At 44.5% G+C, this 25,827-nt stretch overlaps 1 protein-coding gene across 3 annotated transcripts in view; it reads right to left on the bottom strand.

Annotated features, from left to right (window-relative positions):
- Positions 1–25,827, bottom strand: part of LOC119970251 (E3 ubiquitin-protein ligase RNF38) — a 237,422-nt gene that overhangs the window by 9,731 nt on the left and 201,864 nt on the right. For all 3 annotated transcript variants that reach the window (XM_038804563.1, XM_038804562.1, XM_038804564.1), the window contains 4 exons: positions 19,206–19,309; positions 13,024–13,108; positions 9,718–9,839; positions 5,822–5,921 (listed from right to left, as the gene is read on the bottom strand). In XM_038804563.1, coding sequence (XP_038660491.1) covers positions 5,822–5,921; positions 9,718–9,839; positions 13,024–13,108; positions 19,206–19,309 — 411 coding nt within the window. The remainder of the gene's footprint in view (positions 1–5,821; positions 5,922–9,717; positions 9,840–13,023; positions 13,109–19,205; positions 19,310–25,827) is intronic.

Raw genomic sequence — 25,827 nt, 5'->3', positions numbered from 1 at the left:
GGGTCATCTGGACTCGAAACATTAACTCTGTTCTCTCCTTACAGATGCTGCCAGTCCTGCTGAGATTTTCCAGCATTTTCTCTTTTGGTGTGAGAAAGCTCTGGCTGGTAAAAGTAGGGAAAATCCCAAGATAGTCTATAAGTATAATCAATGGGAAGAGGATAACCAAGGAAAAGCCAGGGCTGATTAAGGACCAAGGGGGAAATCTGTGGGTGGAGCCAGAGGACATTGGTAGGGTGTTGGAACGAATATTTCCCATCAGTCTTCACCCAAGAGAATAAGGAGGTAGTTATAGAACTCGGGAAGTGAAATCGTGAGGTTCTTGAGCAAATTGTCATAAGGAGTGACAAGGTATTGGAGGGCTTCAAAGTGGACAGATCTCCAGGTCCGGATGAATTGTGTCTCAGGCTGCTGTGGTAGGCGAGGGAGGAGATTGCCGGGGTCTGACCCAATTTTTTTATTCCTCTCTGGCCGCGGGGAACGTCACAGAGGACTGGAGAACAACTAATGTGGTCCCTGGCTTACAGACACTAAAGCCTCTGGAGGTTCTACCTTTAAGAAGGTGTGTAGAGGCAAGCCAGGGAACTACAGACCAGTGAGTCTCATTCAGTGGTTGGGAAACTACTGGAGAAGATTCTGAAGGAGAGAATCTATCTCCGCTTGGAGGCAAGGTTTGATCAGGGACAGTCAGCATGGATTTGGGAGATTATGCCTAACAAACTTGATTGAATATTTTGAGCATGTACCAAATGTATACATAGACATAGATTAACATAGAACATACAGTGCAGAAGGAGGCCATTCGGCCCATTGAGTCTGCACCGACCCACTTAAGCCCTCACTTTCACCCTATCCCCGTAACCCAATAACCCCTCCTAACCTTTTTGGACACTAAGGGCAATATAGCATGGCCAATCCACCTAACCTGCACATATCTGGACTGTGGGAGGAAACCAGAGCACCCGGAGGAAACCCACGCAGACACGGGGAGAACGTGCAGACTCCGCACAGTGTCCCAGAGGGGAATCGAACCTGGGACCCTGGTGCTGTGAAGCCACAGTGCTAGCCACTTGTGCTACTGTGCTGGCCCGTGAGATACCCTATAGATGAGGATAGTGCAGTCACATTGTTTACATGGATTTTAGCAAAGCTTCTGACAAGGTCCCACACGGGACCACACGCATTAAGGCGACAAATGCATACGGGATACAGAGTGATTTGATAATGTGGATTCATAATTGGCTTGTCAGTAGAAGGAGAGGGTGATGATAGACGGCTGCTTTAGTGTCTGTAAGCCAGTGACCAGTGGCATACCACAGGGATCCCAGCTGGGCCCCCCTGTTGTTTGTCATTTATATAAATGATATAGATGACTATGTGGGTGGTAGGATCAATAAGTTTGCGGATGACACAAAGGTTGGCCAGGTGGTTAACAGTGAGGTTGAGCGTTTTGGGTTACATAGATCTCTGAAGGCAGAAGGGCAAGTTAATAGGGTAGTGAAAAAGACATATGGTACTCTTGCTTTTATCAATCGGGGCATAGATTACAAAAACAAGGAGGTCATGATGGAACTGTACAGAACTTTGGTGAAGCCACAGCTGGAGTACTGTGTGCAATTCTGGTTGGATGTAATTGCACTGGAGGGGGTGCAGAGAAAATTCAGCAGAATGTTGCCTGGTATGGAACATTTAAGTTATAAAAAGAGGTTGGATAGGCTTGGATTGCTTTCTCTGGAGCAGAGAAGACTTGAGGGTGATCTGATTGAGGTGTACAAGATTATGAGGGGCATGGACAGGGTGGATAGGGGGCAGCTGTTCCCTTAGTTGAAGAGTCAGTTACGAGGGGACACAAGTTCAAAGTGAGGGGTGGAAGGTATCGTGGGGATTTGAGGAAAAGCTGTTTTACCCAGAGGATGGTGACGGTCTGGAATACACTGCCTAGGAGGCTGGTAGAGGCGGGTTGCCTGACATCCTTTAAAAAGTACCTGGATGAGCTCTTGGCACGTCATAACATTCAAGGCTATGGGCCAAGTGCTGGCAAGTGGGATTAGATGGGCACATCAGGGCCTTTCATGCATCGATGCAGACACGATAGGCTGAAGGGCCTCTTCTGCACTGTAGTATTTTGTGAAGTTATGACACATTATCTCTTCCAACTGTCCCAAAATATTTACAATGCACTGTTCAATAGAACATAGAACAGTACAGCACAGAACAGGCCCTTCGGCCCTCGATGTTATGTTATGATGTTTCATTTATCCCAGTTTACTCTTTTAATTGAAATATTCTGGAACAGATTGCAGAGTATTTATGAATTACTTCAGTTAGTTTTTTTTAAATTGAAGAGATTGTGTTCTTGACTGTCAAATTCTTACAGCATAGTTACATAGAACACAATTGTATACTTTGTGGTTAAAAAAAAATCACAAAAAAGAATTTTGAAAAATCTTCAACAATCCAATTTCACTAAAACTAGCTATTATGTACCGGGAGAAGGGAATAAATGGAGAGGGAAGTAACGGCTTTTTATCATCTTCTTCAGAGATACTTTTATTAGATGTCATTGGAACAGGTACAACAAGGACAGATGTCTTAGAGTTGATGATGCGTGGAAGGAAATGCACAAATTACACTGGGCACCAATGTCAAGTCATAAAACTACTGTAGCCTAATAATTACTCCATTAACCCCTGGCTTTCTATGAGATTGGTATCTCTATATTTGAACTTTTGCACACAAGGCTTTTCACACAATAGATGCACGGCACATTTTGCTTTGCTATGCAGTAAAGCTGAAGCAGAATTAGTACGAGGTCTAGATATGCTGTCAAGATCTTCATGCAGGTATGCTGTACATGTCAATTTGACTTGAGGGAGAAAGAAAATAGCATGTGAAGTTTCAGTGCTGAATTTTCGTTTTTTTTTAGTTTGACACTGTATGCTAGATATATCTGTAGGACGTCTTGCATCTTTAGAAGGCGGGACACACAAAAAACACAGCAAAGTGATAGCCAGCCAGGTTCTGGGCAGGTGCCTGGCTTAACAGAGAAATACTGACTCAACTCAAGCCCAGAAGCATCAGAAATAGAAGGTTGCTTTGGAAGCATTGAGTGAGTCTGCTGATAGTGTGGTATCTTTTTTTTTTAAAGATGGGTTCTATAATCAGATAATCAAGGTGGGTTTTGATTATGTTTACTCTCTGTCTATTATAATAATCTTTATTGTCACAAGTAGGCTTACATTAACATTGCAATGAAGTTCCTGTGAAAAGCCCCTCGTTGCCACATTCCGGCGCCTGTTCGGGTACACGAGCTGGGATTCTCCCCTACCCGACGGGGCGGGGGTCCTGGCGTAGCGCCAACCACTCCGGCGTCGGGCCTCCCCAAAGGTGCGGAATTCTCCGCACCTTAAGGGGCTAGGCCCGCGCCGGAGTGGTTTCCGCCACGCCGACTGGCGCCAAAACCCGTGCCAACGGCCTTTGGCGCCTGCCGCCCGGCATCGGGGCTGGCTGAAAGGCCGTCGCCGGTCCGCGCATGCGCCGGAGTGTCAGCGGCCGCTGACGTCACCACCGGAGCATGCGCGGTGGTGGGGGGGTCTCTTCCGCCTCCGCCATGGTGGAAGAAAAAGAATGCCCCCACGGCACTGGCCCACCGGCCGATCGGTGGGCCCCGATCGCAGGCCAGGTCACCATAGGGGCACCTCCCCCGGGGTCCGATCGCCCCCCCCCCCCCAGGACCCCGGGGGCCCGCTCGCGCCGCCAATCTCGCCGGCACCAGAGGTGCTCTAATTCCCGCCGGTGGGAGAGGCCTGTCAGCGTCGGGACTTCGGCCCATCGCGGGCCGGAGAATTGCCGGGGGGGGGGGGGGGGAGGGAGCGTGATTCACGCTCCCGCCGATTCCCGGGTGACGGAGAATTCAGGCCACGGCGGGGGCGGGATTTATGCCGGCCCCGGGCGATTCCCCGACCCTGCGGGGGACGGAGAATTCCGCCCACGGAGAGAGAATTCAGAATGCCCAAATTACCTAACAGCAAATTACCCAAACAGTCTTTTGGGACTTGTGGGAGGAAACTGGAGCACCCGGAGGAAACCCACGCAGACACAGGGAGAGCGTGCAGACTCCGCAGACAGTGACCCAAGCCGGGAATCAAACCTGGGACCCTGGAGCTGTGAAGTAACAGTGCTATCCACTGTGCTACCGTGCTGCCCTAGTCACTTGCAATCTACAAAATAGAGACGTAATGATTTCTATTTAGTATGACTTCAGTGCATCAGTCTGCCTTCAAAATGATTGGAAAAGCGTACAGGGAGGCACATGTGAAAGATATTGGCATGTGCAAAATTATCTTGGCTAATAGTGCATTGACAACCAATTTTATTACCCAAAATGTTATTCTCTTGCTGTGTGTAAAACGGGCTGCTTTTTAACTACTGCCCACTTTTGAAGCGCCACACAAGACAAAATTTCACCCCACTGATATCCAGCTTGAATCGCAAAAGAATACCATTTTACCTCCCGAGTTATGCTATTATGATTATGCAATACAGGCACATCCCTGAACACAAGATATTTGTAGGAGTGAGCAGAAGCACTGTACCCAAGGTAATATGTAAGGCAGACTCACAATGTACTGTCCCATTTCATCTCATTCTAAAAAATGAAAAACATGGCACGGTGGCACAGTGTTAGTGCTACTGCCTCAGAGCACTAGGGACCCAGGGTCAATTCTACCTTGGACGACTGTCTGTGTGGAACTTGCACATACTCTCCGTGTCTGCATGGGTTTCCTCCGGGTACACCGGTTTCCTCCCACAGTCCAAAGAAGTACAGGTTAGGTGGATTGGCCATGCTAAATTGCCCCTTAGTGTCCAACTGTTAGGCAGGGTTACAGGGATAGGACTGGGGAGTAGGCCTAGGTACGGTGCTCTTTCAGAGGGTCGGTGTAGACTCCAAGGGCTGAATGGCCTCCTTCTGCACTGGAGGGATTCTATTCTATGAAATAAAAGTTTGAGCAGATGCCATTTAGCCTGATTGAATAAATTATAGTTGGCGTTACAAAATTGGAAATATATACAGAAAACACTTCAGAACTAAAAATGTTTGCAGTTCTATACTCCTTTAAATTAAAAATAAGTTTGAAAATGCTCATGTTCGAACTTCTAACCATCAACTGTATTTCAATGCATTAATGAAAATGCCTGCCAATTAATACCTAGCTTATTTTTCCTTCATCAATTGAAACTCCTGAAGGTGTGAAAGGCATTATATAATGCAATTGTTTTCTAAATTGCAATATTTGTGCAATTATACTCTTGAAACAAAAAAAGCAAGCAGTGTAATCAGAAATACTGGTGTAATTATCTCAAATTCAAAATGTCTTTTTGCCAAACATGAAGTCAAATATCACAATCAACCAATGGAGACAATTTTTAAAAAATTTGGTCCTAAAGGTGGTTATTGTTCCTGAAAATCTTTACATTGTAATCTGTGAGAGAAAAATTCTATTTATCAGAAAATAAAACCTCTATTTTGCCTTTGATTTACTGAGATGATAAGCAAGGCTGTTTTGATTGAGGATTTTTTGAAAACTATCACACAAACACTACAGCACTTACAATACTTCAGATAAATCGATCGGAAGCAAAGCATTGAGTTTTGTTATCGTGCAAGCTGCGGTAAATAAAGAGAATTAATGCTATGCAAGAATTATCTCAACCTTTTTACACTAGAAATGCTAAAAACAAATTATGAAAACATTGCGTGTGAGAGAGCGAGAGAGAGATGGATATCTGGTCAAAGTGTACAATTATAAATTCATTTTACCTTCAGCCATTTGTCGACACACTTGGCATGAAACTCATGGTTGCAGGGTAAGACTCTAAGTAATTGCCTTAACTCAAAATCACACATGCACACCACGCATCTGCATAAAATATAGAAAAAGGAGATAATTGCTGATTGAGCTTTCAACAACAGATTATTAACTGGTGTGGAATTTTCAACAGTGGATTGAAGATATTGGACCAGTAAAAAGGAGACGGAGCAGCCTTTTATTGCACTTCATGTGGATCAGGAGGAGCAGCAGTGCTCGCCCAGCTCCTCAAGGAAGCCTTTGGCCTCACCGTTGCCAATTGCAGCCTGCTTCCTCCCCTACAACTGGCCTTTCGTCCTCATGATTCCCACCTTTCCTCCCCACTGAGCCGTGGTCTCTGGTCTTTTCCCCTCCTGATTACCTCTCTTTCCTCCACCACAAGGCCTGATCTCTGGCCTTCACTTTTCCTGACTGCCTTTTTGTTAAACCTGCACAAAGTCCTGGGCTGGAATTCTCCGACCATTGGGACTCTCTCTTCCCGCTGGCAGTGCACCCTCACCCGTGGGATTCCCAGTGCCGTGGCGTGGCTTCAATGGGAAATCCCATTGACAAGTGGCGGGAAGGGAGAATCCGCAAGTGAATAGTATGCTGCCAAGAAACACGTGGCTGGGGAACCAGAAAATCCCATCCACGATTTCCTTCTTCTCTTCCACTCTTATCCAGACCACAGACCTTCACTCTCTTAGACTTGTCTTTCCCTCCTACACATGTTCTGGTCTCCAGCATTCCCCACTCTACATTGGTTTGCTTCTCCTGAAACCTACCAGCTTCCATCTCTGGCCTTAGTACTGCTCCAGATTGGCTCTCTTCCCATGCCTGGAGGCCCGATCTCTGGCCTTCCTGCTACAGAGTGCCTCTGTTTTCTTCACCTTCCCCAAGCAACAGTCTTTTCTCCTTCCAATCACCTGTCTTTCTCTCCACCATTCTCACCAAGCCCTGATCTCTGGCCGTTAGCTCTAGTCATTGCTGGGGACTGTCCCCAAACGGTCCCTGGCTGCGGTCTCCTGCTGATATTTATCCTCCCTGATAGTTGACTAGCCTGTCAATTTAGCAGGCTGCGGATTGGGAAACAAATAAATAAATTATATACAGATTCCGTTATTCAATTGTTTAAGATCTCTGCAACTCCCAACCACTAACGCCTTCCCTTGCACCCTCCCCATAAATATCAGAAGCAATGAAGATTTTGTGTATTCACAAAGATCTCTTCTTTATCGAGTTTATTCATCAATTGTTGTGTTCAGATGATGAATAAAAACGAAACTAGTTGGTTCGTGGAGGCATAAGTTATGGAAGCCTGACATTTTATGAGTCGAAGGGCTAAACATAATTTGAACAGTCATGGCAGGGCAAGTGTTTCATGACCTGAGGAAAGTACTATCCCTTTGTGGACTCACTTCTTTCGTTGGTAGATGTTTTACCTTCCTATGTGCAATTGAATGTTCCACCTGTTGGCATGAGTAATGATTTGGTTTATCTATATTAAATGGCTCACTTCTATGCACTCAACTAATTATCAAATGTTGTGAGCATATACTGACCTATACGTCAAACATGATCAAGTCATTAATAGCCAAACAAACATTTCCTGGTACCTCATACACTCCAAAAGAAAAAGGACATTGATCTTTATGCAAAATGGTTTACAGTGCCTAGAAAAAATATTAAGTTAAATTTTCATTCCTTTCCACACGTATAATATAGCTAAAGCTACACTTCATATATCAATGTACAGTTGATTTGTTTCTTTAAAAAAATACGGAAGGGTTCGGTAACCTACACAATTGGGGACACAGGAAACGGCAAAAATAGAGACGGCAAATGTAGAAACTCTATCTCCGAATAACAAAGCTTATTCAGCAATAAAAATATATCCATCTTAGCAAGTGAAAAGCTTAAAAGAGCTGCTAATGAGGTACTGGATGCATTGGTGTTAATTTTTCAAAAATCACGAGATTCCATGAGACTATAAAACTGCCAATAGTTGCAATTACAGAAAACTATAGACCAGGTAGCTTAAAGCCTGCTTTGACAAAGAGTCATCTGGATTCAAAACCTTATCTCTTTTTTCTCTCTACAGATGCTGCCAGACCTGCTGAGATTTTCCAGCATTTTCTCTTAGTTTAAAGCCCGTAGTGGGGAAGGTGTTGGAATTGATAATTAAGGAGGTTATATCTGGGCACTTTGGAGAAACTTAAGATAATCGGAAAGAGTCAGTATGGGTTTGTGAAAGGGAAATCATGTTTAACCAATTTATTGCAGTTCTTTCAGAGTAAAGTGTTATGGATGAAGGGGAGTCTGTGGAGATGCTGTACTTGGATTTCTAGAAGGCAGTTGATAAGGTACGACATCAAAGGCGATTGTGGAAAATAAAAGCTCATGGCGTATGGGGGTAACATATTAGAATGAATAGAAGATTGGCTGGCTGGGAGAAAACGAAGAGTTTGCATTTTTTTCTGATTGGGAGGATGTGGAATCCTGCAGGGGTCTTTGCTGGACCTCTACTTTTTACAATTTATATCACTGATTTAGCTGAGGGGAGTGAAGGCATGGGAGCTAAATCTGCAGACGATACGAGGAAAGTATGTTGTGAAAAGGACAGAAGGAGGTTACAGATGGATATAATGTGGGAAAATGTGAAGTTGTGAAAATGTGAAGAATAAAAAAGCAAACAGAGAACAACTTCAGGATTCTGGATGTGCAGAGGGATCTCGGTTTTCTAGTGCATGAGTCACAAAACATTAGTTTGCAGGTACAGAAAGTACTTAAGAAGTCTAATGTAATGCTATATTTTATTACGAGAGGAATTGAAAGTAAGGATATTATGCTTCAATTTTGCAGAGTATTGGTGAGGCCATGGTCAGAGGGATTGTCTTTTCCCACTGGCAGCGCACCTCCACCCGCGGGTTTCCCGGTGACATGAGGTGGCTTCAATGGGAAATCCCATTGACAAGCAGCAGGAAGAGAGAATCCCGTCGCCAGTGAGTGGCACGCTGCCAAGAAACATGTGGCTGGAGGACCGGAGAATCCAGCCCCACATCTCAAACAGTGTGTGTAGTTTTGGTCTCTTTATTCAACAAAGTAGGTAAATACGTTAGAGGCAATTTAGAGGAGGTTTACTAGATTGATACCTAGAATGAGTGGGTTGCCTGATGAGGCAAGGTTAGACAGGCTGGGCTTGTTTCCACTGGAGTTTAGAGAGGCTACTTGATTGAAGTATGGAAGATCCTGAATGGTCTTGACAACGTGGTAAGGATATTTCCTCTCGTGGGTGAGACAAGACCTAGGGGATCCTGGTTTAAAATTCGGGGTTGCCGTTTAGAAATCTTTTCTATCAAGATCGTTGCGCGATTTTGGAACTCTGCCTCAGAAGACGGTTGGGGCAGGGTCATTGAATATTCTTACGATGGAGCAAATTGATTCCTTTGTCTAACAAGAATCTGAGGCTTTTGGTGGCAGATGTGAATGTAGAACTTGAAACACAAACAGATCAGCCATGATCTTATTGAATGGCAGAGCAGATTTGACGGGCTGAGTGGCCTACTTCTGGTCCTATTTTGTGTAGTGTTCAGCAAATGCACAATGGCATAAAACAAAAGTTAGACTGTGCTAGTAAAGCTACTTATTTTCGAATTGCTCAGAGTTATATGGTTCCATTTGGTGCAATAATTTAGGCAATTATCAAATGCTGAATTATAGGACAACCTGTCGTCTCTCCTGCTTTTGAAGTATTAATGTATGAAACGGTCACCAACAAAATATGAAAAATGTGCTCACTTTAAAATCAAAGATGCTTACCCGTGTTGCATTCCAATTTTATTGTAAAATTATAATCTGATATACTTACAAAGTCTGCTCTGACTGGTGGTTGTTTGGGTTAAACCTATAGGATGGAAGTTGTTCAATGTCTGCTTTTGTAAGTCCTCGTGGTTTGGCCTCTCCCAGTCTTTCTGCCAGGTTAAGAAGTGCCTATATTCAAAATATTCATTTTAAAAATAATTTATCATATACAAGTTATTGCTAGCTTTCAGCACTCAACCAACATTATGATGCAAGGGTATTTTAATGATAAGAATTGTTTTAACTATCTACTAAAAATCTGTTTAGCTTATGTAGGGCGATGAAACGTCAAACGATTTCCACATGAATGCGCAGAAATCCATGACTATTATAAAATCGCTGCAATTGAATGTTACACCTCGGCAAACTACTGTTTGTTGCATATATACACTTACAGAATTTATTTGAGAAATAAACATGAGACACTGATCACCCTTTCCACCACATATTAAATAAGTTATTTTCAACCATAATTCCTATAAATATAAATAATTTTCACAGCACTACTAATTAAACACTAATTTTACTAGCTCATTTGAAACTTTTGCAGGGAATATAAATTTCTGAGGGTGGTAGTGTGGGTCACTTACTGCACGCTGCAGCATAGGTTTGGACCGGGGGTTCTTTAAAAACAGGAATTATTCAGATCGTAAAGACAGAACTAGACATCAAGTACTGAATTAAATAATTTTTCATAGAATTTCATAGAATTTACAGTGCAGAAGGAGGCCATTCGCTCCATCGAGCCTGCACCGGCTCTTTGAAAGAGCACCCTACCCAAGCCCACACCTCCACCCTATCGCCATAACCCAGTAACCCCACCCAACACTAAGGGCAATTTTGGACACTAAGGGCAAATCAGCATGGCCAATCCACCTAACCTGCACATCTTTGGACTGTGGGAGGAAACCGGAAACCCACGCAGACACGGGGAGAACGTGCAGACTCCGCACAGACAGTGACCCAAGCTGGGCCATTTGGGCCACCGAGTCTACACCGACCCATGGAAAGAGCAGCCTATTTAAGCCGACACCTCCACCCTATCACCGTTACCTCACCTAATTGTTTTGGACATTAAGGGCAATTTTAGGTTAGGCCAATCCACCTAACCTCCACATCTGTGGACTACCCGACGGATCTCCAAGACCACAACGCCTCACTAGATCTAATGCGATCTGGGTCCTGTCCACAATGGAAGGACCCAGTCTCACATGGTTGTGTTTAAGAACCCACTTAACTGCCTTAATTCCAGATCTAACCAGATCCATGCACCTATTGGCCTCCCCAAGGAGACACCAGCTGGGCGTTGATTAGTGCTGGTCGGCACCGGGGGGTGTCCCGGGCCATTTGAGGCCGCTGGGTGTTCAGGGACAGAGGATCCTGGCTCTCCCCTGGCACTAGCCATGGTACCCGCTGGCACAGCCAGACTGCCAGGTGGCACTGCCAAGGGTCAGGGCTTGGGGGGGGGGGCATGCCCATGAAGGAAGGGATGAAGGTTGGTATGGTGGGGGTGAAGGGCAGGTATGAAGGAGCCCCCGGAAGGTTGGGGTGGGGTGGAAGGTGTGGGTCCTGAAGGAGGGGGGGGGGGGGGGGGGGGGGGGGGGGGAAAGGTGCCGTAAGGGGCTGTGGGGAAACCTGAAGATGGATGGCACTCAGCGAGCCCATAGTGGGGTGTCCTCACTTGGGGGGTATGAGGTAATGCCTATTGTGTGTGGGGCGAGACAGTGCCCATTGGGTGGGTTGGGGGGGGGGGGGGGGGGAACCCTCAGGCTCACTTAGAAATCAGGACACCCTTTCAAAATGGTGGACCGATCTCCGGGAAGCCGGTCTGGCCAGAGGGTTCGGTTCCCCAGTGATGGAACAAAATTCTAAGTCTGGGCTAGCCCGGAAAGTAACTCCCAAGGGCCCAAAAAAATGACTAAGAGCACAATCTAATGGAAAAGTTTCTAAGCGTCATTTCAGGCAGGTTTGGCTGAACCCCTCCATAAACTTCAGCTGATTCAAAGGTCTGCTTGACAATTCTTTTAGACTTACCATTGGAAATCATGACTTCAGGCGTCTCGGTTCCACACTCTGGAATTCCATCCCCCACTCCTCTGCCTCTTCTTCCTCACCTTCAAATCAACCTCTCTGAACAATGTTTTGTCACCCGTTCTAATATCCAAAATTTAACAATGTACCTTTCTTGGTTAGGCTAAAAATGTACTCATCTAGGAGCAGGCCTACATGCATTTCCAGCTGCTTTACTTTTATCCCAGTGCTTCATGGGATAGTTAAAATCTTCCAATGTCATTGGTCTGTTGTTCTTGTAGATCATGGCCAGAAATCTCCAGCTATTGGGATTCTCTTTTCCCGTTGGCAGTGCGTTCCTGCCCGCAGATTTTTAGGCAGCGTGGGGTGGCTTCGATGGGAAATCCCATTGATGAGCGGCAGGAAGAGAGAATCCCACCGCCAGGGAACGGTGCGCAGCCAAGAAACATGTGGTTGGGGGACCAGAGAATCCTGTCCCGTGCCTTTGAACTGTTTGCAGATTTCTCCTCTTATCTCCAGAATGAAGGCCTGTAGTGTACACACAAAAATCCACCTTGTCCCTTTCTTAACTTATCTTTAAGGATATTGACTTAATGTATCCCTAGGTCATCCTTACTTTCGAGTGCTGTTATGAAATCCTTCCATAACATGAATTGCTACCCATTCATCTTTTATCCCTCCATATTATTTTCAGAAATATTGGGAGAAATATCATTGCTTAGTCTACACTCCTTTCAAAACCTAGGCCACATCAATTTTACCCTTCCATTCTCTAATTTCCCTCACCAAATTTGAGTGATTTTCTGCCGTTGCTTGTTTAATACACAATCCTGTGGGATTTTTTTTTTAAAACACTGGCTCCCGTTTTTCCTTGTTTAATTGTTTATATGCTCATCCGTTACTACATGTAACCCTCCATTTCCCTTTCGCCTCACATAATATTTTCTCATTGCTTATTTCCTCTAAGCCTCCTACTTCCATTCCAGCTGCCTTATTCATCCTACTCTCAATATATAGTCCCTTGCCTAGACCTTCTCTATCCCCTAATTTATTAACTTAAATCATCTCCACTGTCCTTGAATTTTAGTGTCATTTCAATTGCAGTGAAAGTGTAGCTATCTTGTGTTTTGGAAGTGACCCCAACCTTTTTTGGAGTTTCCATCCCCCCCATTGTTTTGAGTTTCCACCCCCCCCCCCCCCCCCCCCCCCATTGTTTTAATCATAAATGACAATTTTCCCTGCAGAAATTTTCTTGGTCTCAGCATTCACATATTATACTAACCTCATAGTTTTCCACCTCACCATCCTCAACATCCAATTCCAAACTAAAAGCTGGTCCCACGGTAGGTGGTACAGGAAGCATTGACCTGCATAGAAAAGTATCAGGCCATGAGTTTAAAATGATTTTAATAACGCTCCCTTTTACATTGTGCAGTTTACAAAAACAAAAATTGCAGGTTTATAACATTTATCCTTATAACATTCAATATTCGAATATGGGCACTGTGGATAATCTACTGAAACATTTTAAACGTATCACAAAAAGGACTTGGTGACTCAATGCATTAAACACACAAATCTTCACTTTAAATCTAATTGGTCTCAAAACACACTTGGTACAGTAGGCTCGAGTAGCTTATTGGGTAGGGTATTGGACGAGTGCTCCAGAAGGTCAAGAGTTCAGATCTTTAGATTACTTCAGCTTGATTAGACTGACTGGGAAGAATCTGGAGCACAAGATTCAATTATGTAAGAGTAGGAAAAGACTAGAAGTTTGGCGATTTTACTTTTCCTTTTTTGTGGGGGACGCTTGTGATTGTCCCGGAAAAAGGACAGGAGCTGATACTAAGAGACTTGCACAATGGGCATCTAGGTGTGACTAAAATGAAAATGTTGGCCCGGAGCTATGTCTGGTGGCCAGGCCCTGATACCGACATTGAGAAAGTGGCCCAAAACTGCTCCATTTGCCAGGAGCATTAGAAGCTTCCGCCGGCCGAGTCACTACATCACTGGGAATGGCCAGGGCGGCCTTAGGCGCGCTTGCATTTGGATTTTTCCGGCCCTTTTCAAGGATCCATGTTCCTTCTACTAATCAATTCGCAGTCTAAATGGCTAGAGGTGCATAAGATGGTAGGCACAACGTCCTGCACAACAATCGAGATGCGTTTGTCTTTCAGTACGCATGACCTCCCCGAGGTGCTGGTCACGGACAGCGGCACTCCGTTCATAAGTGAGGAGTTTGCGAGGTTCATGAAGATGAACGGCATACGCCATATCCGCACTGCCCCATACCACCCGGCTTCAAATGGGTTGGCGGAGCGCGCAGTGCATTCAAACGAGGCCTAAAGAAGCAGTCTTCCGGGTCGATGGACACAAGACTGGCTCATTTTTTGTTTTCATATAGGACCACCCCACATGCGGTGACTGGGGTAGCTCCCGCAGAACTCCTAATGGGCCAGAGACTTCGCACCCGCCTTAGCATGGTTTTCCCGGACATTGGTGCAAAAGTACGCCGCACACAAGAACGGCAGGGACGTGGTTTTTCGGCATCGGCCGATTCGGCAATATGCGCCCGGTGACCCAGTGTTCGTTCGGAATTTTGCTGGTGGTGCCCAGTGGGTCCCTGGTGAAATCGCCAAACGGGCCCTATCTCTTACCAGGTGCAAGCCCAGGGTCATCTCCACGCAAGCATGTAGACCACGTTCGGTCCAGAAGACCATCCCTTCCAAAGATTCGCCGCTCCCGGAGCTCATTTCTACAGCCACAGAGACCAGATACAGTGGAAAGTATTCCTCACAATCTTCCTCTGGTGCCGCACTCAAAGCCTGCGCAGATCATTGCAGAACCGTGTGGAGATAGAGGCGCCGAGATGACGGAGGCAGCAGACTCCGACTCCGAGATGGAGACACGGGACGCCTCCGAGGGGGGATCCTCGGGCCCACGGGCCATGGATGTACAACCGTTACGCCGTTCATCACGGAAGCGCCATTCTCCGTCTTGTTACACGCCGCCCGATCCAGCGTCTTGTGCAAATGGTGTCCGGCTTGCAGCAAAACGAGTTCGACGCCCTCCTTCGCCAGGGTCTTTGGTGGATTCCTTGGACTTTGGGGGGGGGGGGGGGGGGGGGGGGTGTAGGGATGTTATAACCTGCCTGCTTACCACTGGCTGGGGACTAATGGCAATCCCACAATCCTTTGGGTGCATGAGCTCCCCAATGAGGGGGGGGGCGGAGAAATCATTAGCAGATTCCCTGCATAATTAAAGCTGGCCAGTTTTGAACTGGCTAGAGGAGAGTGAGCAGCAAGGGAAAGAAGTTGCTGCTGCTGTTGTGTGTATATATATGTTATTGTAAATAAATGTTACTTCTTTCTATCCTTCAACTCGTGCTGGATTCTTCGTGGCCCTCACAAAATCTCCTTTAAACCTACCCTTTTCTCAAACTTTTAGCCATCACTTCTAATATTTCCTGAAGTGGCACATTGTTAAATTTTGTTTGATCGTACGTCTGTGAAGCATCTTCAGATAATTTACTGTGTTAAGTGCACAACTACAAGTTATTATTGTTCTGGAGTAATGACACCAAAGACGATGGTCCCTGTGGAGTTTGGGTCGTACTGACCAACTGCATTGTTAAATGTGGATGCAAAGATGTTGGCAAAGATGCTGGCACTCAGGTTGGAGGAGTGTCAGATCAAACAGGATTTGTGAAGGGTAGAAGGTTATCTTCCAATGTGTGGTACCGACTGAATATAGTCCTCTCTCAGCGAGAGGGGAAGGAACAAGAGGTGACAGTGGCATTAGATGATGAGAAGGCTTTTGACAGGGTAGAGTGGGTGTACTTGTTTGCGGTGTTTGGGTGTTCGAGCGGTTTGGGATAGGCCCTAAGTTTATGTTGTGGGTCAAACTGTTGTACAAGGAGTCAAAGACAGTGTTCGGATGAATAGTAGCTCGGGTTATTTTCGTTTGCACAGGGGATCGAGGCAGGGGTGCCCAATGTATCCTCCCCACCCCCGTTCAAGTTGGCGATTGAGCCCTTGGCCATTGCTTTGCGAAGTTGGGATAAGTGGAGGGGAATAACAAGGGGAAAGGCACAGGGTATCGCTTTATGCCAATGATCCTTTTCTTGTACATTATGGACCCGGTACCCACGATGGGGGACATAATGGGGCCATTAAGGCAGTTTGGAGCTTTCTCGAGGTACAGATTGAATTTGAAAAAAAAAAAGTGTTTTCGGGTGACTCTGTCGGGAAGGGTGTTGGCTTTGGGGCATTGCCATTTCCTTCGCCGAGCTCTCAGTTTAGATACTTAGGGGTACGGGTGGCACTGGATTGGACGCATTTCCAGATGTTAAATTTTAAGAGTTTAGTTAGTATGGTTAAGGCGGGACAGTCTCCCTCTGTCTCTTGCTGGGCCTGTGCAATCGATGAAGATGAATATTTTGTCACGGTTTTTGTTTTTATTCCAGTGCTTACCGGTGTTTCTACCAAAGGGGGTGGAAAAATTGATCTTGTCGTTTAAATGAGCTGGTACGGTGGTGAGGATTCGGAAGAGGGTCTTGCAGAGGGTCGGCCGGGCAGTCTGGGGTTTGGTGCTGCCGAACCTGATGTAGTATTGCTAAGCGGTGAATGTGGAGAAGGTATTGGGCTGGTGCGGGGGTCAGGAGGCAGTCTGGGTATAGATGGAGGCCAGGTTGTGTAACGGGACAGGGCTGGGGCATTAATGATGGCTCAGTTTCAGTTTGCTCCAGGAAAATTTCAGGGAATCCGGTGGTGGTTGCAATGCTAAAAATGCGGAGGCAATTGCGGGAGCATTTTAAGGCGGGGGACGGGGTAATCGAAGATAACTCCAATTAGGGACAATCACATGTTTGAACTGGTTAGATTGGATGCTAGGTTTAGGGGTTGGGAGGACAAGTGTGTGGCAGTATTGGGGGAATTATTGCTGGAGTCGTGTTTTTTGAGTCTGGAGGAGGTAGCAGGCAAGTACAGGTTTGCACAGTTGCAGGCGTTCAGATTCTTGCAGGATCAGAATTTTGCTGGGAAGAATTTCCGACCTTCCCGGTGTTGCCACCATCGTCATTGGTGAAGAGGATACTGTCTTTGGCGGGGGCAGAGGAGGGGTGTACTTCAGGAATTTATGGGAGGATTCTGGCAGAGGATATAGCGATGCTGGATGGGGTGAAGGCCAAGTGGGAGAGGGGGAGGGGGGGGAGAGAGACTTGGAGCAGGTGGTCTAGTGTGAAACCCTGCGGAGGCTGAACGCCACCTCGTTGTGTGCAAGGTTTGGGCTCATACAATTAAAGGTGGTACATCGGGCACATTTAACAAGGGCTCGTATGAGTCGAGTGTTTGAGTGGGTAGAGTATAGGTGTGAGCAGTGCGGGAGGAGCCCAGCGAATCACGTGCATATGTTTTGGGATACACTGCACTTAACGCTAGCGGGGAGGATCCAAGTGGTGAAAATGAATATTCTGCCGAGGTTCTTGTTTATCTTTCAAGCTCTCCCAATCTTTATACCAACGGCCGTTTTTCAGAAAGTGGACACAATCATTTCTGAATCTGTATAGGCGGGGAATGTGCCGAGGGTGGGGAGGAGCCTGCTACAGAGGCAGAGGCAGCAAGGCTGTTGGCGTTGCCGAACTTGCTTCATTATTATTGGGTGGTGAATGTGGACAAAGTGCGGCGGTGGTGGGAAGGAGAAGGGGTAGGATGGGTTAGGATGGAGGAGGAATCTTGTAAGGGGTCTAGTTTCAGAGCTATGGTGATGGCAGCGTTGCCAATGGCTCCGAATAGGTATTCAAGGAGCCCGGTGGTGCAGTCCACAGTGAAGATATGGAATCAGTTGAGGAGGCATTTTAGGGTGGAAGGGATGTCGGTGCTAACGTCGCTGTGTGGGAATCATGGCTTTGAGCCGCGGGGGATGGATGGTGTATACAGGCGGTGGAGGGAAGTGAGGTTGGTCAAGGTGAGGGATCTGTATTTGGAGGAAGGATTCGCCAAGGGAGAGGGTAGAGCTGCCGAGAGGAAGTGAGTTCAGGTATCTGCAGGTTAGGGACTTTGCGCGAAAGGTCTGGATGGGGTTCCCTAGGTTGCTGGGATAAACCCTGCTGGAGCGACTGCTACGTCTGGATGTGGAAGGGGAGGGAAGAATTGGGGACATATACAAGTGGCTGGGGGAGCAGGGAGGCGAGCGGGTGGTGAAGATCAAGGAGAAATAGGAAGCGGAGTTGGGAGAGGAGATCAATTGCGGAGTATGGAGTGAGGCACTGCGAAGGGTAAACGGGATCTCCTCTTGTGCAAGGATGAGCCTGATACAGTTTAAGGTGGTGCACAGGGTGCATATGACTCGGGCGAGAATGAGTGAGTTCTTTCAGGGGGTAGCAGATGAATGTGAGAGGTGTGGGCGGGGCCAGCGAATCATGCGCACATGTTTTGGGGTTGTGAAAAATTGGGAAGATTCTGGGCGGGAGTGTTCGTGGTCTTAGCCAGGATAGTGGACGAGGAGGTGGAAACAGACCCTTTGGTGGCGATATTTGGGTTTCAGAGAAGCCAGAGCTCATGGAGAGGAGGAAGGCCAATGTCTTGGCCTTCGCCTCTCTGATTGCATGGCGGCGAATTTTGCTGGAGTGGCGGTCGGCATCGCCACCGGGGGTAGCGGCTTGGTTGGGTGACCTGTACGACTTCCTGCGATTAGAGCAGATAAAGTATGAGCTAAGGGGCTCTTCAGCGGGGGTTTGAGGAAAGGTGGGGGATGTTTGTGACCGTGTTTGAGGGGATGTTCGTTGTGGGAGATGGGGTGAAAAAGGGGAAAAATCTGTGCAGACTGTATAATTGATTGTTGGGAAGTATGTTTCCCGGGGTGTTTATTCGCTGTAACCTGTTTTGATACATGTTTGTAATAAAATGCATTTAATAAAAAATGTATACATTGCGAATTGGGAAATGGGCTCAAAATCCCAACGTTTCCTGGGATTTGAATGCCTGATAGTTCACTCAGTTGGTGAGCTCGATTTAGTAAGATTAGTCCGATTTTTAGATTGCAAATATACGAACTACATACGAGGTTAAAATTGTTGATGACAGTCTGAACCATTTAACGTCCAAAGACGTATTTGGATTTCTTGGTCTTTTCATGTTACTGAAAGCAGGATACAACATTTTATGATATACAAGCAAATACAAGAAATCTATCATGAAATTACAATTCGTTATACCAGGTGGTGCATTGGAACTAAGATTGCAGCTGGTCAAAATGCTCTGTTCATTTTCAAACTCTTGTAAATTTTATAACATTCTTTGAATTCCCTTCTTTTCTTTCTCTCTGTGGCAGAGAATTTGTATACTGGTTCAACCACTGAATGAGTATGGCGTAACGATTCCCAAGTATTATACATTAAATAAATACTCAACTGTCACGGTACATTAATAGGTTGCATGCCACTTTGAAAACAATAAATTCACTTACAGGAAATATGGCAAGAAGCTCGGGTGATAAGGTGGAGGTGGTAAGGGCTGCTGTGAGCGATATCTGCGTCCCGTCAGTCTTCGAGGCATGAAATGAGGATATGGCTGTTCAGGAGCAAATAACAGAACAGCAAAGATAAGTAGGAGTTAAGATATTGCCCGACTGCAAATGAAAACACCCATAAATTAACTCAACTATTTAATGTATTACCAAGAAAATGTACTTACTGGCAGATTATCTCCCAAATTTTTTTAATAGTCAGATTTACAAAACCCCACATGACCTCTATTCATGCTGTAAATAATCAGTGAATGTATTCAGCTAATGAAAGATTGCCTTTACATCCAATTGTTTTGTGAAGTAAAAACTTAATAGAACAAAATATTCATACACCGTGTCAGTGATAGCATTTACTTCATGAATAGATTTTACGTTTATGGCCTTCATCAAAATTAAGCACCAATACCTCTTTCCTGGTAAGGAAACTATTCAAAGTTGTGGTCTTAACAATGCCTGGATAGTTGTAACAAGACTTCCCAATTTTTAGACTCCACCCACTTGTAATTAAGGCCAACATTCCGGTTGTCTTCCTAGTTACTTGCTATGCCCGCTCATTTTTGTGATTCATGTACAAGCACATCCAGATCCCCCTTGCACCACAGCATTCTGTAGTCTTTCGCTGCTTCATAATATTCTACTTTTCTATTCTTCCTGTCACATTTTATCACATTATACTCCATCTGCCAACTTTTGATTTTAACCTATCTATATCTCTTCGCAGACACTTTGCATTCTCTTTGCAACTTGCTTTCCTACCTATATTTGTATTGTCAGCATATTTGGCTAGAATAGAATTCATCAAAGTCATTAATATAGATCATAAATAGTTGAAGCTCCAGCACTCATCCCTGTGACATTCCACTGGTTACAGTTTGCCATCCTCAAAATGATCCATGTATCCTGATTCTCTATTTCTTGTTCGTTAGCCAGTGCTCTATCCTTACTACTATATCACACCCAACACCAAGATCTCTTACCTGTGCAGTAACCTTTTATGTAGCATCTTATAGAATGCCTTTTGGAGATCCAAATACACTACACCTAGTGGTTCCCTTTGTTACTTCCTCAAGTGGACTGGTTGATTATATTATAATTTTCTAAAAGTACTGCTACCAACTCTTTAACAATGGATTCTATAATTCTCCCAATTACAAATATTAGCCAAATTGGCCTATTGTTTCGGTCTTCCTCCTTTCTTGAACAGAAGAGTTATCTTTGCAGTTTTCCAATCCACTGGGACACCTCCAGAACACAGGAAATTTTGGAAGATTATAATCACTGCATCTACCACCTCTGTAGCTGCTTCTTTTAAGACCTTAGGATGCAGGCCATCAGGTAAATAGTGAGTGTTGACCTTGAGTCCTATTAGCTTTCCCATTACTTTTTCTCAAGCTAGTTATGGTTTTAAATTCTTCCCTCCCTTTTGTCTCTTGAATTTTTATTATGCTTGGGATAATGCTTTTTGTGTCTCAATGCCGAAGGAACCAATGCTTTCTTTGGCTACATATTTTGTGCACTTTGTAGGAGCTTTTACTGTCTGTTTTTATATTTCTTGCCAGCTTTCTCTCATACTCAATTTCTCACTCCCTATTTTTTAGTCATCCTTTGTTGGTTTCAAAAACTTTCCCAATCTTCTGGTTTACCACTAATCTTTGCAGTATTGTACATCTATTCTTTCAATTTGATAACACCCTTAACGTTCTTAGTTAGCCACAGATGGTGCATCCTTCTAGTAGAATTTATTCTTATCAATAGAAAGGGCGGCATGGTAGCACTTTTCCTTCACAGCGCCAGAGATCCAGGTTCGATTCCTGGTTCGGGTTAATGTGCGCGGAGTTTGCACGTTCTCCCCGTGTCTGCGTGGGTTTCCTCCGGGTGCTCCGGTTTCCTCCCACAAGTCCTGAAAGATGTGCTTGTTAGGAGAATTGGACATTCTGAATTCTCCCTCCATGTACCCGAACAGGCACTGGAGGGGACGCGACTAGGGGATTTTCACAGTAACTTCACTGCAGTGTTCTTTTTTAAATTTAGAGTACCCAATTCATTTTTTCCAACTAAGGGGCAATTTAGCGTGGCCAATCCACCTAGCTTGCACATTTTTGTGTTGTGGGGCGAAACCCACGCAAACACGGGGAGAATGTGTGAACTCCACACAGACAGTGACCCAGAGCCGGGATCAGCACAGGACCCAAAGTACCTTAATGGTAAATGCAGGATCGAACCTGGGACCTCGGCGCTGTGAGGCCGCAGTGCTAACCCACTGCGCCACCGTGCTGCCCTCCATTGCAGTGTTAATGTAAGCCTGATATGACACTAATAAAGATTATTATAATAAAATATATCTTTGTTGAGAATTACAAAAAATCTCTTCTCCCTCTGTGTACCCAAACAGGCGCCGGAATGTGGCGACTAGGGGCTTTTCACAGAAACTTCATTGCAGTGTTAATGTAAGCCTACTTGTGACAATAAAGATTATTTATTTATTTATTATTTTATTGCACGTATGTTACCGCTTCTCTGCCTTTTAACCTATTTACCCAGTCCACTTTAGCCACTGCTATTTTTATATTTACCATTAAGGTACTTTGGGTCCTGTGCTGAAAATATTTGAAAATTATTATCATTTTAACCAGTATTTTGTATTCTGTTCTTTCTCTAATCCTATCGATATTCAATCACTAATATTGGGCCATTATTGGTTTTTCAATATGGACAGATGCTCCAAAATAATTTGTATATAACACAATTACACAGGTGCAAACAGCAAAAGATGGGAGTTGAAAATATGGGGCTCACTGCTTCTCTGTTGATAAAATGCCAGGTTGGGGTTGGACTACCATACTGTATAACAAATCCTCTGACTGGCATTCCCCACAAGGAAACCTCTAAGCTAGTCAGGTGCCTCACAATTCCAACCCATGTCATATTAATAGAAATAGTAGTGTTTTGACACAGTACAGAACTGAGGGCGTGCTATATTGTTGGAGGTCCTGCCTTTTTTTAAAGGTACATTGTAATAATGCCATAGCATAATTTTTGAAGAGGAATAATGGAGTACTGTTCTAGCCGATGTCACTAACAAATAACATCGCTAACAAATGATCTGGCCATTTATCTCGCTGAAAATTATTTGATCTTTCTGTGCACACGCTGGCTGTAGTGTTTCCCACATTGCAACAGTGACGACACTCGAAAAGTACTTAATTAGTCACAAAATGCTTTGGGGCATCCTGAAGTAATGAAAGGCCTTATACATATACATGTCTTTCTGTGCTTTAGAAGATTGGAGAAGAAGTGAAAGTCTGTTTTAGACTAGTTTATAATTTAGAGTACCCAATTTCTTTTTCCAATTAAGGGGCAATTTAGCGTGGCCAATCCACCTACCCTGCACATCTTTGGGTTGTGGAGGTCAGACCCACGCAGACACGGGGAGAATTTGCCAATTCCACATGGATAGTGCCCCAGGGCCGGGATCGAACCTGGGTCTTCAGCGCCGTGAGGCAGCTGTGCTTACTACTGCGCCACTGTGCCGCCCGCAACTAATTGTTATTAATGTTGGCAAATATGTTTTCTTCAACTTTCTAGTTGCTTTATTGATATCTGTTTTGGCTTTAATGTCAAAAACTTGAGACATTGTGTGTGTCTTGAACTGATCTTAATAAATTGTAAATAATAAGTCACTAAATAATAACGGTATTTTTTTTTTCTACTCTTTGGCTTCTCAGTTTTAAATTGTTCTTGTGGGAACGTTTTAGCTCCCTATGACCTCCAGCACATCTTTCACTGGCCCAGTGATCGTGGCAAGGATAACAGAGATAACACTTCTGGGGTTACTTTGACAATTAGCTTTAACAATGTCAACATAGGACCATCCTCATTTGTGAAAGAAGCAAAGACTTTCTGTGGCTAACTCACAAGCACATGTGCCAATACTGTCAGGTGCCCACTTCAAACATAAAATTTATTAAGGTTGATCTCAGAGAATTCACTAGGGTTAGGTGGGCATGAAGCCTGCCCTGCCACTTCAGATCACACGAGGGAGCAAACGCCTAGGTTTTACTCTTATCTGCTGTCTCTGCAGAATGAGAAACAATGGGTACTCCATTCTGCTCAGCCAGAAAACAAAGGTGTCCAGAACATCAGACATCATCACACGCATTTCAGGAAGGCTTACGCTTGTGGGAAAAAATGATGTGGATGAAGAAGCATGGAGTGAAAAACAAATGATGCAGGGCTAGCAGAAGTGGATGCTGATCAGGAAGCGGTCTGGAATTATGTATGGTCTTCTTGAATTATCTTGGAATAAAGAACTCATAGATCTGCCATCTAGCAGGCAACCCCGAGGGATCAATTTAGATTGTCACAATCTCAGCAATGTCCAGTTGGCAGAACTGTCATTTGAGTCTAAAGATTGTGTGTTCAAGTTCCATTGTAAAACTTCCGACACAGGAGCTATGCTGTCATTTCAGGGCATTTACTGAGCGATATAGAGGATTTTATGGGACTTTTGGGGCGGCACAGTGGTTATCACTATTAGCACTACTACCTCAAAGCACCAGGGACCCGGGTTCGAACTGTGTGGAGTTTGCACGTTCTCCCAGTGTCTGCGGGAATTTCCTTGAGGTGCACCGGTTTCCTCCCAGTCAAAAGATGTTCGGGTTAGGTGGATTGGCCATTCTAAATTGCCCCTTTGAAGGTTAGATGGAGTTATGTGGATAAAGTGGGGGATTGGGCCGACGTACTCTATCGGAGGGTCGGTGCGGACTTGATGGGCCTAATTTCCTCCAACTGCACTGTAGGGATTCTATGATTCGTCTCTGTTGTTCTGGTGCCTTGGTCCACAATCCCATCTTTATTAATACTATCCAAAACAGATAAATGTTTTGCTCATCTGATTTACCTTTGGAGGTCCTACAAACTGATTGCTATGTTTGCTTATACACTAACAATCACTGTACTGCAATAGTTAATTATTTTGTTACAAAATACTTCGAGGTACACTAAATTCTTAAATATATTAAGGAATATTTTCGAATGCAATGTTTTAAAAAATTCCAAAATATTGCCTACCAGGTCTGTCTATTCTGTAATACAGTATATTTGCTGAACTATTACAACATGGAGCCCAACGTATCACACAAGCTTGTCACCCTCCCACTGATTCTGTCTACACCTCCCACTGCCTCAAGAAGGCAGGCGGCATTGTCAGAGACCCCTCCCACTCATGCTTTGCCCTCTTCTAGACCCTTCCATCAGACTCCTCAATGACTCTCCCTTGGACTGATCTGTTCCCTGAAAGAACACTCTTCACGACGGCCTATGCTGCTTTTGTTCATGTATTTCCTTTGTTTGGCCCTTGTTCCGCACTGTAACCAATCACTATTTGTTGATGTACCATTTTTTAATATACTCTATCAATTATTCTTTTTGTCTACTATGTACGTACTGTGTACGTTCCCTTGGCCGCAGAAAAATACTTTTCACTGTATTTTGGTACATGTGACAATCAATCGATCAATCAATCGATCAAAATAGAAATATTATATATATTGTCTTCCACGTACTGAAAGATATAGCAGCCTCACAGAGATAATAGCTCCAATAATATTTACTATCACTCTCCAAACTTTCCTCACCAAACATGCCTTTTTCCTAATTCTCCAAAATACCTCAGCCAAGATTTTCTACTTTGGGCATAATCTGTGCTCAAAATTACAACTAGTTTTCAAAAGTGCTTTGTTTGCTCAAATTCACCTGCAGATCACCAAACACAAAATCCACTAGTAACCGACACTATTGAGCAATAATTAAAAATATAATTTAAGAAAAAATTACATTAGAAAATATTCTTTGTTATATTACGAATGGCAACCTGCCGCAGTTTTATTAATATAGTTAAAAACAGGCTGATCACAAAAATAAAGATTTTAACCAGTATCTAGTCTGCCACCTATGAGTTAACCGATTTTAAATAACTGAAAATGACTTAAAAAATGTATACAGAATCATTTTATGGTTACATTAGGCTACAGTAGTCAGTTTGTTGTAAATTAAAATATGTAAATGCCATTGAGGCGTGCCTATTTAGGGGCTGTTTAGCACACTGGGCTAAATCGCTGGCTTTGAAAGCAGACCAAGCAGGCCAGAAGCACGGTTCGATTCCCGTAACAGCCTCCCTGAACAGGCACCGGAATGTGGCGACTAGGGGCTTTTCACAGTAACTTCATTGAAGTCTACTCGTGACAATAAGCGATTTTCATTTTCATTTGTCTCCTTGTGCCTAAAAGCAGTTCAGCTTTAAGAGCCTCTTCAAAGCCCCATAAATAGGCTTTAAATGTGCAAACTGGCAATATTGACAAATTCAATCTGGTTTTGTGGGCAAGGTCATCCTTTATACCAGTGCAAAAGGTTGTGGTAACACACTTTTCACTGGGCATAATTTATGTTTGAAATGCTCGACTATTTGTGCAGGTTTGGTTGATTTCAGGTAAATTGTGCTGAAAAGCCAACGCAACCTAGTGGAAACGCCTAAACCATGGGCGAGATTCTCCATCCCGCCAGA

This window comes from Scyliorhinus canicula, chromosome 8 (assembly GCF_902713615.1).
Source record: "Scyliorhinus canicula chromosome 8, sScyCan1.1, whole genome shotgun sequence".
NCBI lineage: Eukaryota > Metazoa > Chordata > Chondrichthyes > Carcharhiniformes > Scyliorhinidae > Scyliorhinus > Scyliorhinus canicula.
This window is presented reverse-complemented; position numbering and strand designations above follow the sequence as displayed.